The sequence below is a fragment of the Anas acuta genome, chromosome 1 (assembly GCF_963932015.1).
Source record: "Anas acuta chromosome 1, bAnaAcu1.1, whole genome shotgun sequence".
In the NCBI taxonomy this organism is placed as follows: Eukaryota; Metazoa; Chordata; class Aves; order Anseriformes; family Anatidae; genus Anas; species Anas acuta.
Window position 1 is genome coordinate 96,310,500 of NC_088979.1, and position 15,959 is coordinate 96,326,458.

The 15,959-nt window shown below is 44.7% G+C and overlaps 1 protein-coding gene across 18 annotated transcripts in view; it reads left to right on the forward strand.

Moving 5' to 3' along the window:
* The window catches only part of TIAM1 (TIAM Rac1 associated GEF 1), a 151,634-nt gene that overhangs the window by 116,954 nt on the left and 18,721 nt on the right, over positions 1–15,959 (forward strand). For 14 of the 18 annotated variants that reach the window (XM_068689424.1, XM_068689488.1, XM_068689419.1 and 11 more), the window contains one exon: positions 10,253–10,359. In XM_068689424.1, the coding sequence (XP_068545525.1) occupies positions 10,253–10,359 (107 nt within the window). Of the gene's footprint in view, positions 1–10,252; positions 10,360–14,493; positions 14,805–15,959 lie in introns of those variants that run through there. The other 4 variants (XM_068689376.1, XM_068689398.1, XM_068689514.1 and 1 more) reach the window with 2 other exon arrangements.

Here is a 15,959-nt window from a genome sequence, read left to right on the forward strand (position 1 = left end):
AGCAATGAAGGATTAATGTGTACATGGTTAGGCTGTGAAATATGTCATCGCCGAATGTGTGTCGTGTTATCTAGCTGTGCCTCCAGCAAGTCACAGACCTGATGGCTCGCTCACTTCTGGGCTGCACAAAGAGGTGCCTTTAACTCCTGATTTGCCCACAGGGTATGTGTTGGGCAGGGAAGAAAGAAGGGTTAAGCATTCACCCTCTCTGGGATCAGCCAGGAGCCCCGTGTGTTTGATGAGACACATAAATAACTCACAGGGACAGTTCAAAACCCCTCAAGGTAGAGGCTGACATTACAGCCAAACCTAACTGGCCCCACAGCACACTGGGGGGGGGAAAAGTCATTCCTGCCCTCCACGCTGGGATTTTCAGAGAACTGAACTGCAGAAAAATAAACTCTGGAAGAGGTGAATTGTTTTTTGCTAGTTTAGCTTCCCGAACCAGCTGAGGACAAGTGTCAGTGCTGGGATAAGAGAAATGGCTGTGGGAGAGCAGGACCACCTCTTTGGGATCTAGCCATTATGTCTCTTTAAGAGAGCAGTGGTGGGAATTGCACTGGGGTAGCAGGAAAGCTCCTGCACTATGTCTCCTCATACTTGCCTGTTTGAAAAGAGAAGAGGATATTGTATGTTCATGTTTGCTTTTTTTTTTTTTTTTTGAATAACTTAAAATTCAGGAAAAATGAATAGAATGGCCCAAAAGAAGCAGTTTCTAGATAAACAAAACTCTTCAGAATTGAGGTAAATTTTTTTCTTCCAGCCAAAAAGTAAATGTTTTCTGAATATGTCAAAATACTTACTATTTTCCCCAGAGTAAAGGTTTCATAAATGTCAAAATAATCATTCTGACATCTGTGAAATGGTTTTGTTTTGGGCATTTGGAATAAGAACTGGAGCAGGAGGGGCTGTTCGTGCACTTCTCAGGGTTCAAGTCTGCCTTTTCCCAGGACACGTGGGTCTGGTTGTTGCAGTCACCCAGTGTAGGGACTCCTTTGGTGGCTCTGGGTGCACACTTGAGCTAACCCAGCAGCAGTGTAAGTGCGTTAGTATCATGCTGAGCAGGGGCAAACAATCCACAGTGAAAGGTTTTTTTGCTTGGACTCAGGACCAAGCTGACTCATCTCTGCCTGCGAAGGGTCAGGTGGGTACAGCCTGCCTCTCAACATTTCTGGGTGCTGCTCTGTTCTGTGAAAAGTATTTACTGAAAGTGATCTAGCAAAAACGTCCTTGTTCTGGTAACAGGAACACATAGTGGGGATGGAGAAAAATGGACCCCAAGCCCGACCCCAAGCCTGGGAGTGTAATACATTCATAGCAGGTGGAGTAGCACAAACAAGAAAGCTTAAAATCAGCTTTTTGCATCAATATCAATATCCTCTGAGGATCTTGATAAAAGCAGCCTCATGTAAGATGTGGAATAAACTCCCAGAAGCAGTTAAAATTAAACATTTTTTTGAAGGGCATTCTTCATTTTTAATTTTCACTGAACTTTTCCAAGTTAGGCTTCTGTTCTGAAAAATCAACTCATTTAATTTAAACTCGTGTTATAAACATTGATAGCTGGCCACAAGATGTCCCCATTTCCTATGTAACACCAATTCATCACGGACCCCATCCTTCTGTCTTTACCTATACTTTTCCTGTAAAATCCCTGCAGAGTACTCTTGCCCCTTGGAGCATCTGCCCTGGGTGCAACAAATGGGATCTGAGACTTCCATATTTATGCAGCGTGATGATTTCAAAGCCAGAGCAGTCACACTTCGTAACACAGGGCCTCAAGAGCTGGGCTCAGTAAGCAGCTTCCCTGCCTCTGTCAGTGCTCTGCATCATTATTTTGAATGTTTAGGTCACGGAGGGGACCTTTTCCTTGCTGAGAGGCAGTGCATGCTTTGCCAAGTGCATCTGCAGAGCCTGCAGAACCTTTTCGTGCTGTCCAGTAACAGCGCTGTGGGTACCATGTGAAATGAAGACAGGATGTGGCTGATGAACACATCTCAGCAAAACCAGCCCACCTGCCTCTGCTGCTTTGTAGGTCCTGCTTCCTTGGTGCTGCTCTCGGTTCAGATCTGATCTGTGATCTTCTGGCAGTTTTTCCCAAGCCAGGTTTTTGTATTTATCCCAGCGGCGTGGAAGGTCTGCTTGTCATTCCACGTCCTGCAGAGAGCCTGTGCACTGCCTGCTGCCCCAGAGTACCTGCATCTTCAGGAGCTCCCCAGGATTGGAGCTCAACTTCAGGGCTTCCTTCTCCGTTCAGGTTTCTCTTGGCACAGCTGTCCAGCACTTGTGGTGTGCTGCAGCCAGGTCCTTTGGTTTCTCTTTCACGAGACAGGCGGAAAGAAATTAGAGCAGTCCTGACATTTACTTTCCCTCAAAGTGCAGCAAATCAGGTGGCAATTGCCTTCATCGCTCCTCAAAGGGGTAGGAATGCTTGCTTAACCAAACGAAGCAGCGCAATAGCTCATCAGCAAATGTGCAGGTGTTTATGGCAGCTTCTGAAAGTGCCTGTAATTGCCGTATGAAATATGCCTCTGAAGAGCGACATTAAGACAGTGTTTAAAGCTAAACAACGCCAATGCTCTAATTTGGAATGACTTACCCTGAGGTGGGAGTGAAAGCGACGATCTGCATCCAGCTTCGCGATTTGGAGGCAGGTGTTTTGATCTTCTCCATCAATTTCTCCCTACTTAGATTTTAATAGAACACAATGTTGTACCGAAGCCTTTGTTCTTCTGGCTTTGTGCTGTGCCAGTTTTTCTTTTACCCCAAACTGGATCCGTGTGAAATTTTAAAAAGGGGCACATGCTTTGATTTGGGGGGCCATAACTGCATCGTAGGTTTTTGGTCTCCGCTCTGCAGCTCCTTGTAGAGAGCAGTCAAGTATGAAATACCCACTGACCCATTTATTTGTGCCCTTGTTGATTGCTGGCAGTTTGGCTGGCTAGGCAAATCAGCTCAGTTGTTTCTATTCGATGTCTTATTTATAGCACACAGATTTTTTTCTTCAGTTCTGAACTGGTACAGCCTCTGTTTCAGCAGGGGAGTGAAGCATTACGGGGCCAGAATGCCAGCAGGTATAAATCACCTATAGACCCATCCATTTTCCAGAACCTCCTGGTCTGCTTGACCGATCTCGCTGATGTCCTGTCATCTTCTTCACTATTGCAATTCTTCATCTCCCATGAAGTCAGCAAAGGGCAGAGTTCCTGTGTGAGGCATACCATATTGCATCCTTTCAATGGAAAATAGTCACTTTTTTTTAAAGTTGTTTTTAAGGAAGCTTTGGTCATGCCTTGTTACTCCGTGGGAGGTCTTCCATGAGCAAAGCCTGCACCGTGTTTCGGGGAGCTGACCTCGGTGAAGTGCCTGCCAGTGCGGTTGTTAAATACAGTGTGACGTACAGCTGCTTCATTTTCTACAGCCACCTTGTATACAGAGAGGTTTGGGCTACAGCCTGCAGATCAGCTCTCTGGCAGCTGGTACTTCTTTGTGTTATTTCTTAACAGGCTGTTCTGGAGATGACCTTGGATTTTAGGTCTATAATTGATGTAAAAAAAATCCATCTCGGATATGATGTATACTTTCCCCTAGGAATTTGCTCCGTGTCAGGCTTGCAGAGCCACGAGTTTTCTTCCTTTCATCTAATAATATTTTTCCTGGCTTTCAATCTTCTCTCCTAACACAGCCTGCATAAATCTGGTTGAGGAGGAGCAGCTCTGATTCCGTCTGGAGCCCCGCAACCTGTTTTCCTTACTGCCTGAAGGGATCAGTGAGAGCTCTGTCCCCTTCCCATGAGGAGTGCTTCATCTCCACAGCCTGCTCCACTCAGTCCAGGGAATGAGAGGTTGAAAGCTGGAAACACAGGGTCACATCTCCTCCAGATGATCAAAGCATAAAGGACATATTTTGGGAAAGGGAGTGGGGAGTATTATTCATATTTATTTGTGGTCTCCCCCCAGTTCACTACCTTTTTGCAGTCCAGGGTAGAGTTTCCGAGGGTTAGGCTTTGTATAGTTCAGTATTTTGGAGACCTCTAGCGTGAGGGATAGCTCTGCAGGGATAATCAAGAGCCAAATAAATCATTGTGCTGAAGGTAGCTGATAAAAAAAAGAAGTATTTCCCTGTTCTGAATGAGTATATTAATCTTCTAGATGTGAAGCAGCTCAGCGTTTTTAAGGAGTCTATTATTTTGTTGTTCAAAAAAAAGGAGAACTAGAGGCTAAAGTTAACTCGTGCTCTGAAGAATATGGCATAAAAACATGAAACAAACTTGCATTGCACTCCAAGAATTGCTGCTGTTTCTCATTCCGTCCTGGTCCTGTCGCAGTTACCCTTAGGCTAAGTAATTTGGATTTCAGAACAAGCTGAGACTAACAGTAACCTTAATTTCTTCTGGGTTATTTTCCTGAGGCAGCAACTAATTTCATATCTTTTGTAGCATGTTCAAAAAATAATGTTATCATTCAGTGCTTGATAACAATTCCAGCAGCGTTTACTGCAGCAGCCATTGAGGCTGTGGCATGTAATTAAGCAGAGATGTGCAGAACTGTTGTCACAAGATGAGCTTTTTTAAAAGCAAAAGCTAATGGAAGTTACCTCAGCCAGAATTATATTTGGAGGGCTAATCTCTGGCTTTTCTGAAGTTTACCTGAGCTGCTGTTGAAATGAGCGGTGTGGCTGTTAGCACCTTGGTTTTGGGATTGCAGCTTTGGGGTTTGGAGTCTTCCCATGTTAGCTGCAGTAAGCATGCCTACTTCATTAGCAGTGGGGCTTGTCATCTTTATCTTCTTGCTGTGTTGCCACTCCCTCTGCTGGCTTCGTGAACCACAGGCTGAAACTCGGTAAGTGTGGAAGGAATCTTCCACTTCTGCAATTGCAGTGCCCCTGGTTCCCAGGGTCCCTGAGCACTGCCTCGTTTTTCTGGCTGTGAATATTCCTGTTTATTCGAAACAGGCAACAAAGCGTGGTGCAGGTATTTATTTGACCAGGTTCCTGAACTGAGGAGGGATAAAAGTGATCGATGCAGGGAAAGTTTCATCGAATCTGCATTTTCCCTAAAAAGAGTGATTGAACTGAATAACGTTCAGCATAGATTTTTCTACATTTGAGCAATTTATGATCTAATTGAAATGGAAAGGGAAGCAATAGCACTCTGGCAGAAAGACAGGAGACTCATTGCTCTTGTTTCTGTAGCTTTCCAGAAAAGGCAGCTTTTTCCAGTTGTTCCTGTGGTGTTTGGTGACTCAGTTGCCTGTCACTGGGGTAGCTGTAACACAGCTTTATGAATCCTTGGTGAGGCTATCAACTCTATGGGATTTCCCAAAGGGACAGAACACCTCAATGTAAAAAATGATGTTTCCTTTTATGTTCCAGTGTTTCAAAGCTAACCATAATTCTAAGAAGTCAGACGTGAACCCTGTGAAAGCACTTTGGCCACTGAAACCTCCACAGCACTTCTTGCAGGAGCACAGATTCCCAAGCTTCTTGGCTGGGACTCAGAGTGGGTAGTCATGGGGTCACCCCTTATTTCCTGACAAAAGGAATTAAGGAATCACTGTATTTTTTCCTTCAGTACCGCTGAGTGTTATCAGTGGAAGGAGTACAGAGGAGGACCATGCACCTTTTGCAGGGGGCAGTCGCAGGCAGGCAGGGAAGGGCACGGGGCTGGGCTCTGCAGCACTGACACTTGCTGGCTGACCGCAGAGGTGACAGATCTCTGCCTCTGTCACTCTGGGCCACAGGCAGTGTCCCACAGAGTTGCCTCTCGTGGCAGTACCAGCTGAGAGCCCATGGTGGCTGGGCACGGGTCTGCGGCCTGGTCTGCTGGCTTTCTGCATCCCTTCCGCCACCTGGTTTGCTGGAGGACATCTTCGTCATGGGACATAGGCCCCTCAGTTTGGTTAATTTCAGAAATACGATTTAGAAACGTCCCATTCGGTGCTGTCTTGATGCTGCTTAAGGCAGCAGGTTAATTACAAGCTCAATTTCAGCAGTCCTCGTCAGGGCTCAAGGCTTTCCTCCCGTAGGAAAGGCCTGTGTGGCCCTGCGATGAACTAGGTTAGGGAAGCCAGCAGAAAGCAATAAATGAATAAATGGATACTCCCATTCATCTTATTGTCTGGCTGCACAGACAGCTGTGTCAGCATAACTTGGAAGCAAGGGGACAAGAGAAGAAGAATGAATAGGGCATGGCCAAGCTGGAAGAAATGCTTATGAAGCCATACCCTTGCTCACTAGGTGACTCCCTTTTTGACTTCAAAGTCCCCCTTTGTTTAAAGCAGGTACCTCGTGCTTTGAGCATGCATGGTAGTGGTTTATCCTGAGATACTCTGCACCCCACTTTTACCCCAACCTGAACATGGAAATGGGATCCCTTTGTGGCACAGTCCCAGTGGGGGAGCCAGTACAGGGCTGGGCTGGAGCCAGCGCTGCCCTCCTGGGTGACCACCCAGCATTAGCTGCTTCCCTGTTGCCTTCCCAGTGCCTCACCCACAAGACATACAAGGTGTTGTGTAGGGAGCTGAGATGTGTAAAGCACCCTGCTTGAGAGATTGAGGCACCCTAGGAGTTACAAGCCAAAGGTTTCAGCCATCTCGGCCTGTTGTTGCTTCTGGCCCGCAGCGCATAACATGCTGGCAGATGGCTGGCCTTGCTAACACCTCCCTGTTGCTCCCACTGAAGGGACTAAATTCAGTATTGCCAGTTCCACATATGCAGGAATAAAGCATCAAGATACAAATATTATGAACATGGAGGGTTTTCTGATTTGTATTCTGCTTCTTGTGTTAGTAGGATAAATGCTTCTGAGCTTTGCACCACAGCTGAGAAAGCTTGGCTAGGAATATTTATTTCCATTGCACTAAAAAAAAAATAAATCATCTGGCACCGAGAGCCAGGTTTTAAGAGCAGTACCAAATACTGTGGAATTCTCATTAAAATCTTAGGCGATAGCAGCTCTGCAAATGGGAAGCAGCAGCCATGGAAAATTGTAGCCAACTGTTGGTGTGCTCCTTAAGCTTTACGTGATTCTCCAGGCATTTAAGCCCCTGCACCTTTGCTCGGGTGATATAAGACTTCCTTTTATTTTGTTAGTTCTAGCCATAAGTTGAAGTTATTTAATGGGCATGAGTCATAATGTCATGGATATTGCACTGCCAAGGCAACCTGGGTGCTCCTGTGACCTCCACCTGTGCTCGTGGCCACATGGATTTGACCCCCTTTTCCTGCTGCTTTTTTGGATTTCCCTTTCCCATTCCTTAATGTCAAGTGAAGCCCATGTGTTATTGTCCCTAACAAATGGTAGCTGCTGGGCAGCACTCAGGTGCTACAGAAGGAAATGAGCGCATTCCCCTCGGAGCTCCTTGCAGAGCTAAATAAAGATTTGCAGGGCAAAAATAAAACGATGTAATGAACCTGACAGAAATGGGGCAGTAACTGGAAGGTATTAAAAGGCTGTTGTGAGAACGTGCAGCATTATTGAACCGATTGCCTGTGTTTTAACAACCAGCAGATAGAACTGCTGAAGTTGACGTTGGCTTTGGCAGCTTAAGACATCAGAAATACCCTAAACACATGCACTGTGTGACTGCTCATTAAGACGTAAGTGAAAGATTGCTGTCTACTGGGTAGAAGTGTTTATACTGCAGGAAACAGATTAAGTGGTGTTTTAATATACAGGAAAAGAAAAAGTGATAGCTTAAAAGCAAAACCCCAACCCCCCTAACAAACATTATTTGCCTTGGCTTGGGGATGAGAAGCAGCTGTAGGATGTATTTCATACAACTTATAATGGAAAATTAATTGCAGTGAGCACAGACTGCCCAAACCGAATTATGACACATAGCACATTTTACTCTTGGTTTTTAATGGATAGCATAAGGGATTTAATAATTTTTTTTTACACATTAGTAGAAACACCCAAAAAAATGACAGTCCAAGTTCATAAAAGTATGGGCGAGACTCAGAAAATGTAACTTCTTACAGATAAAACACTTCTTTGAATAGATTTTGTTTTGCCAAACATACCCTGCATGCGCATCTTTTTAAAAGGTAAGCTCTCATCTTTTCAGAATAGAATCATGTCTTCTGAAAGCTCAGTTATGAACTGCCTTTTATGTTGTTTTCATTTTATTTGCTGTCCAATTTAGATCCATCCCAGTATGCAGAATATTCTCTGAATTTATATCTGAATTTCTGAATTCCAGTTTCTCTGAATTTTCAGACCCATTAAAAGTGGAAGTCTTGTACAATCATGCCTTTTAAAATATATATTTATTTATTTAATTTATTTTATTTTTTGTAATGGTGGTTGGAAGCTTGTAAGAAACAAAAACCCCGGACCTGGATCACTGCCCTCGGTCTTGATGTAGAGAACCTTATCTAGGATGTGTTCTTGAGCCAATGTTATGTGTTAACATAAAAACTATGAAAGAAGATCAGTGGCTTTTCAATTGAGGCAAAGAGGCAGCAGAATTTAATCTCCTTATTCAATTAGGAAACATATTTCTTAAAGAGTATTGTTTCTATTTCATGAACCATATTTCAGAGCAGTACAAATATAAACAAATATACTAGACGTGGTTAATGAGTTTCTTTTTTAAATCTGTACAGCAGCTTGCCATTTTAGCTGAATAAATAGACCATCCACGCTACTCTAGCCTTTTTGGCCAAATCACACCATGTTTAACTGCAATTTATCAGTGTAACAGATGTGTGTTATCGTCACTGTGGCCTTTTTACTTCCAGCATTGCTATTTAGCCAAATGCTCCTTACAGACACATTTACATGGCTTACCTAAATTGAAATGTCTAGTTGAAAATAGCAAGGAACGTGAGAGTCAGCATGGGACTAACATAGAAATGGTGCTGCATCTGATGTGCTAAATTACTGTTGTTCCTTGTAAAAAGTTCATGTCTCAGCCTAGGACTGAATTAGAGAGGATGGCTGCAGGACCAGTGGGCTCTGACAACAAGATAGTGCGCCATTGGGATGCATCTGTTGATAAGGCTAGCAAAACAAAACAAAACAAGCCTGCAAAAAATCTGTTCTGTTACAGAAAAGAGTCAGTTTTCCACCAAAATGTTTAAATGTTACATGCTAGCAACAACCTCTCCAGACCAAAAAAAAAAAAAAAAAAGTAGGCTGCTTAGTCTTGGTTTCTGAAGAAGCAGGGATTTTCTGTCTTGCTGCATCCATTGAATTTTGATTATGTTTTTCTGCATTATGTGAAGAATAAACATAATGGCATAAAAAGCATAATCCCTGGTGGAACGCTCACTGTCTTTTTTTGTGTGGCAGGATGCAGGCAGGGAGGGGTGACCATGAAAACACCCTTCCCAATCCACCCCAGGAGTGGTACTGATGAAAAACCTTTTCCTAATGGGGCTGGGGGGAGGAGGGAGGAAAGTTGAAAGGAATTAGCATCTGGACTCTGCTTCTGGAAAGTCTTTGCGCTGGCTTGAAGCTCAACCCAGGCACGCAGGAATTTCATAGCAGAGTTCATTTAATCAGCGTTCATTATGATTTGTGATAGTTAGAAGTTGAGTGTATGTGAAATCTGCTTTCTGTGGAGGCTAGTTAAGGTATAGTAATACTGCTTCTTATCGTTATTTAAGTTAGAGAATGAGATCCTAGGAGGAAAAAAAAAAAGCTACTTACACACAGAGCTGTGAGGTTGGGATTAGTTCTGTTCATCCCTTTGCCTCTTGCAGGTAATCCACCATTTATTTACAAAAAGTTGCAAGCAGTTATTATCTGTATCAAGAACGTAGTCTCCAGAAGGGTGTTAAGGCATAGGTGTACAACTTAAAATCGTTATGTTCAGCTTGCTCAGAGGAAGGGCTGACCAAAGGCTTTCTCCTTGGCACTGCCCACTCATTCACTTCCTGGTATTTCCATTTAAAACCAGTCAAGTATAAAGGCAGGCAATTCCTTGTCAGCAGGGAACTTAAAAATAAATGCAAGAATTTCAGCATGGCATTTTAGCCTTATCTCAGAATCAGCATTTGTAATTTCCAACTAAATGGTGCTGTCTGGCCATAACCTGTTTATTTTTACACCTGCAGTTGAACGTGGTCCCTGTTCCAAAACAGGGCAGTCCTACCAGGTCAGTGAGTGCCTCAGGCATAAATTCAGCATCTACTTGTGTGCGGGATGAGGCCTGGCCATCCATGGGAACTCAATGTCTGCTGCCCGCAGCTTTTTGAAATTTTGGAAATTATGGGTGGCTTTTCACACACATCTCAATTTCAGCAGGGCACTCGCTTTGTGGTGACCCGGACAGCTCCGTTGAGACGGCTCCAGAGGAGGCAGAAGCGCAAGACTTGGAATCATCTGATGAGGCCGATAAGATGAGCAAGGTGAGAAATTTTCATTTTCACATGCCAAGGAGTGAAAGCACACCGAGCTCCCAGCTGATGTGCCGACTTCCCAGCTGCACCTGATTAGAACATCTTTCCTTGGGAAAATGTGAATCTTACTTTTAAGGTGTTTACAGATGATACTGAATCACCATCAGAACTTGTACCCTTCTGCTGGGGATGGTTCGTATCTTCACTATCTTGTGACAATATTCCCACATATTTTCTAAATGGGATGGTTTATCATCTCCAGAGCAGGGCAGCTGAACCAGAAAATCAGACAGATTATTATTATTTCTTATTCTCTCTTGATTTCTAGGCATGGGAGGAATGTAAGTTAAACACTATTTCCTTAAATCAATAGCATAGTGCATATGCTAGTTTTTAAATGCAAACTAATTATAGCCAATCTACCTTAAATTGAAGCAATACTCTCCAATTATAGCTAAGAGGTTGTGCAAATGGATTGCTAATTGCTATCTATTAAGGGGTGGGTTTCACAGCAGTTGGTAGTTTGCTCTAGGCTGGTGTTGGGGAGTTTCACACAACGTTATCTGCGATGATTAGTGGCTTTTGAGGCAGAATCAAGTGAGATTATTTTAAAGGCACTGATTGTTTGTATGTATTTCATGCATAAGTGATGGTGAGATTTTCCAGCTAATTTTCCACAGAATTCCTGATCTAATGAGTATGAGATCTCACTCAGTTTTTGTTTGTGTGCAGGTGTGGTTTTTCTTAGCTCTTGTTTTAGCTAAAATATGTTATAGTGAGCCCTGTACTCTTTTACTTACTCATTGTAGGAAAAGGAAAAGACCCCGGCCTCTTGTTTCCTGACCTCTGATGTCATGCTAGCCTGTAGTTTTGTCTCTGATAGCCAGGGAGTGGAAGTCAGATAACAGAAAACATTCCTGTGCACGAAATACATGCAGAGGTTGCATGTGGAGAAAGGGATTATTCTTATGTTTTGCTTCCAGGCTTTACTGCAGAACTTTTTCTTGTAAGTAGAGAGAATTTCTTCTCGAGTAAGTGGAAGCGGTTGTTGACACTTCTCTATTTTTAACTGTAAGGGTGTGGGAATTTCATGTGCTCTGAAAAGACTCTCTTCTGTTGAGCACGGGGGCTGGGGAAGAGCACTGAGTATAACACACAGCTACTTGGGGAATAAATGTGCATGCTGTGTTTTCTTTTATTTCTGAACTGTGCCAGGCTGGGGGGCTCCATATTGCATCTTTCCTCCTTGATCCTCAGAGCTGTAATTGCCTAAAGCGAGACCTAAGGATTACATGATTAGCCTTGCGGCTCAGCAGATTTAGTTAAACTGAGAAATGTGCATTAGCAGCTCTAATACTTAATATTCATGCAATGGAAGAATAATTCCATACTCCAACGAGCTTTACCTTCCAATGAGAGGAAAATCTGTCTTTCTGTAAATAAAAAGGTTTGTGCATATTTTATTTTACAATTCAGAAGGGTATTTTGTGTTGTTTATGTGATATTTACTTCCCCTGTAGAAACACTCTGTACTACATAGGCTTTCTTTCTGATTTTTCATGAACTAAATCTATAGAAATCCCCAAATTATTTTGCTAAGCCTATTGAGAAATCTAGTAAATGGTAAAGGGCGATAGTAGAGAGCACTATTAGTGCTTGAAATACTAATTTTTAAATAACAGCAACAATACGGAGAAACAAATGAACAAAAGAAAGGGCACCTAACTGAAGAAAGCTAAATGCATGGTAAGATTTTCCTGGTCCTTTTGCTTTCTGTGTGCTTAGGAAAGCCAATCTGCATGGGGAGTGAGGAGTCTGCAGGGCATTTTGACCCGTGGAAAATCACCTCCTGGCCGGTACTATGAGGATAACGGCAAAGGTGTTTTCCTGTTTATGCACTGCTGTACCTTTCCATGCTCGTGGGATTATGGAGCAGATTAAGTTGGTGTCCTCAGTGCTGTTTTACACGGGTTATTTTTGTACACGGGAAGTGAAACGCTGCCCTCAAGTCACCAGAAGGGACATGCTCCTTGTATCACCATTTCCACCACAACTTCCAGTCTTCCTTGGATGCCGAAGAGGACTTTCTGATTGTTCCACGTGTTTATTTACTGGCCATCTTGGCAAAGCTGAGCAGGAGCACTCTTACCCACTCACCGCTGGGCAGCAGAGGAAATCCAGTTGAGCTACGCTGGAGCCTCCTAGCTAGATGCAAAGTTCCCCATCTTTCAGTGCAGATGCAGCGTTAGCAGCTGAAGATCAGAAAATAGTGTTTGGGTTGTGCAATAGCGTGATTCAGGGACAGGGCTTAATCCTGCAAAGATCATCACTGCGTGGCAGCCTGCTGATGTCCGCAGCGCGCTGCTGAGGAGAGCTCCCAGCTCCTCCAAGGAAATTTCCCAGCTCGCCAGCCAGCAATGTGAGTCTAGATGAGAGTTAATAATTGATGGGAAAAGGAGAGGAACGTAGCGCTGCGGCTGTCCTTCATGCGTTCTTGTAGCACACACTGGGTAGGCTTGTTATGAAGGTAAGCTATGTGAAATCCTACCAAAAGCTGGACTGGGATCCCTTCTACCTGTAACTTTGTCATGTAGGTGATAGGTAGATGGGTAACACAGGAGGTACTTCAGTGTGGCTCATCTCCTCCTCCTCCTCCCTTCCAGCTGTCTCTTTCCCTTCCCCTAGCTCAGCATGTGTGCATGTGGGTGTGTGTTTGCTTAGTAGTGGTGCATTTGTGTCATAATCTGCAAAAGCCTCCAAGCTGTTGATGGTGGTTGTGGATTTGGAGGGTATACCACGGAGCTTTGAGGATTCTCCCCTTTTATTCCCCCCTTTTCTGGAAGTCATATCTTCTGTGTATCCTACAGACCTGATAACACAGAAATTACTTCTCCTTCGATATCCTCGAAGGAACCATTATAATAACAAGCAAAAATAAGATTACTTTAAAGTGGTTTAAAATACTAGAATCCAATTTCCAAGGTGGGTTGAGGCATTCGCAGTGCAGTGGTATGGGGCAGCTGTTTTTCTCCGAATTTCCTTCCTGTCTAATTTCATGATCCCTTTTCTGAATCAGCCAGCACTCCTATGTGTGGGACCTCTTGGTTGAAATCTTCGTAAACACTAGCAAGCATGTGTACTTTCTGGGTGCAACTTTTTTGGTCCTGTAGGCGCTGCAGCTGAATTGTACACCCAGTTGCTTCTTCTCTGGGATGGGCTCCTCATTTTCTCTCTCTTCATTTCATGTGGGAGCCAGCACTGAAGAGGAGAAGAGAGCTGGGAGAGAATAAGGGGGGAGAGTAATTTCTTAAACAGTTACTTGCCTGTGTGGTGACCTGTTTTGGCCTTTTAAATATTTTAGAATAAATTGAGGTTTAAAGGAGGTACGCTGAAAAGTGAGGATATGTGTAAGTGCTTAGTGCTGCAGGTTGCCAAGAGCTGAGCTGCGTGCTGTGTTACATCCCAAGAGCAGTCCTTGTGGATATGTATTTTTTTTCCTATAATGGTCCTTTGATAGGGATGCTTTCAAAAATCAAAACCCAAATACCACCTGTAATCAGTTGCAATGCTGCAGGACGCTCATTCCTTCTTGCTTTTAATTTGGGGCATCTGCCTCTTGAAAGTGAAGCTAATTACCCCTGCAGTGCTCCTGCTTTGGGGAGCATGCTGTAAGGGTATGTGTGTGTGTGTGTGTGTGTACACACATACCAGTTAGAGGTGTTTTTTTGGAAGAAAATAGGTCGTCTTCTGTGTGCACCATTATCGAAGACCAGAATTAAGCCTCAGAAACCTTCAGTGTGCTGCAATAGACGTGAAAGGATTAAAACGGGGATTTGAGGGGTAGGTTTTCCAGTGGCATAACTGGCTTTTTAAAGTTCTTTTAATTCTCTGCCTCTGTCCCTTCAGATGTTTAATATTCTTAGGCAGCGCAGTTCGTAGCCAATCGGCTCATGCTCAGCCACAGGCAAGAGACATTTATATTCCGGGGCTGCCTTCGCCTCCCCTTTGCTGCATTTCAGCCTTCCTGCTGAAGTTTCCCTCTACGCGATGCTACGAAAAGCAGCGTTAAATCTCCAGCTGCAGCTCCTGGCCGGCTTTTAATTCCAGCTGATGCGGTGAGTGAAGGAGGCCCACGGCAAGTGACACAGGAGGAGGAGGAGAGGCTCTGCCTGGATGAATATTGTCGCTGCCCTTCCTCATTAAAACGCGCCTGTCCTCTGCGCGAGGAAGCGGCGCGGGAGCTCTCCCGGGAGCGGGGAGGCATTTCGCATCAGCCCAAGATGTGGCGAGCTGGGATTGTTCTCACAGCCGAGCCTGGAGAGGCGGAGTGAGGGCTCCCCCAGTATATGCTGCCTGCCTTCCCGGCCATGTCGGCACCGTGGCGAGGTAACCGTAAAGGCAAGAGCGAAGGCGCTGCGCGAGCTGGCGACTCCTTGTACCGCATGCTGTACTTGGTGAGCAGAGCTGCGCGGCGTGACTGGGAGAAGTAATTAGCAGCTAACGGGAGTTCCCATGCTGTCTTAATTGTAGGGCTGTGGGTTCGAGGCTGAGCTGTGATGCACGGACCCTGTAGAGGCTTTTTGTTATTGTGCAGTGTCATTAGCGGCCCTGCCAGTGCCTGAAAAGATGCAGTTTGCCTGAGTTTTGGCTGGGAGGTCAATGGCTTCGAGTCTGCTGCCTGTTGTGGAGCAGAGGTGTTGCATGCAGTTCAAGAGGGTGTTTATTCTGTCTGATGCCCAGGCACCCGTATCTTTTGGTAAGGGGAATGCAAAAGGGAAATCGGAGACCACCCTCCCAACTACAGGGCTGGCAGCCAAACCTCCTGTCTGTGGGCACTGTTAACGCAATTAATTGGTGATTTTCAGGACCTGCTTCCCCTGCATGTGAAGGGTGTGAGCTGAGCTCCTCTGCTGAGCCCCCTGCAGAGGAGGGGTTAATGTACTGGCAAGGTAAACTTCACCCTACAGCCCAGTTGTGCAAGGACTCTGGCTCGTTTTAAGGTTGCTGGATGGGACTGCTGGCAGAATCAAGTGTGAGGCTGTAATTGTGGAGAAATCCCACTTCAGTAGTGGCTGGCAAGCAGAGCTGGTGCTGGGAGATAAAGGGATGTGCTTCTGTTCCAGGCCTTCCCTGTTGTATCCACTTCCTTAGGGAAATGGGGGCAGAGGTGCTTTTGTTCATGCTGTTTGGGAGTTTGAAGCAAGCAGCTCTGTTCTGAACCTCACTGGGTGTGACACACACCTGCTTCCTGTCTAGCAGTTGATTTTTAAGTAAATACGAGGTAGAAAGGATCATGTTTGGGCATGAAACAGTTTGTTCAATGAACAAGCAAGCAAGCAGGTTTGTAGATGTGCTTGAGCCTTTTCATTTTTCATCCATCTGGAGAGCACAGGACGAATGATATTTGGGAAATGCACAAAGATGCGGGGCATGGGAGTGGCAAGGCAGAAGCCAGAGCTGGAGCTGGCTGTGGGAGAAGCCAGCAAGCATTTTGTGGAGTGTGCACGTGTGGAGATAAGGCATTTAAAAGTCCTTTGGACTTCCTTTTTGGCCTATGGGCGTAGCTGTTCCCTCTAGGGCAGAGTCAGTGTCTGTGTGACAGTTATCCA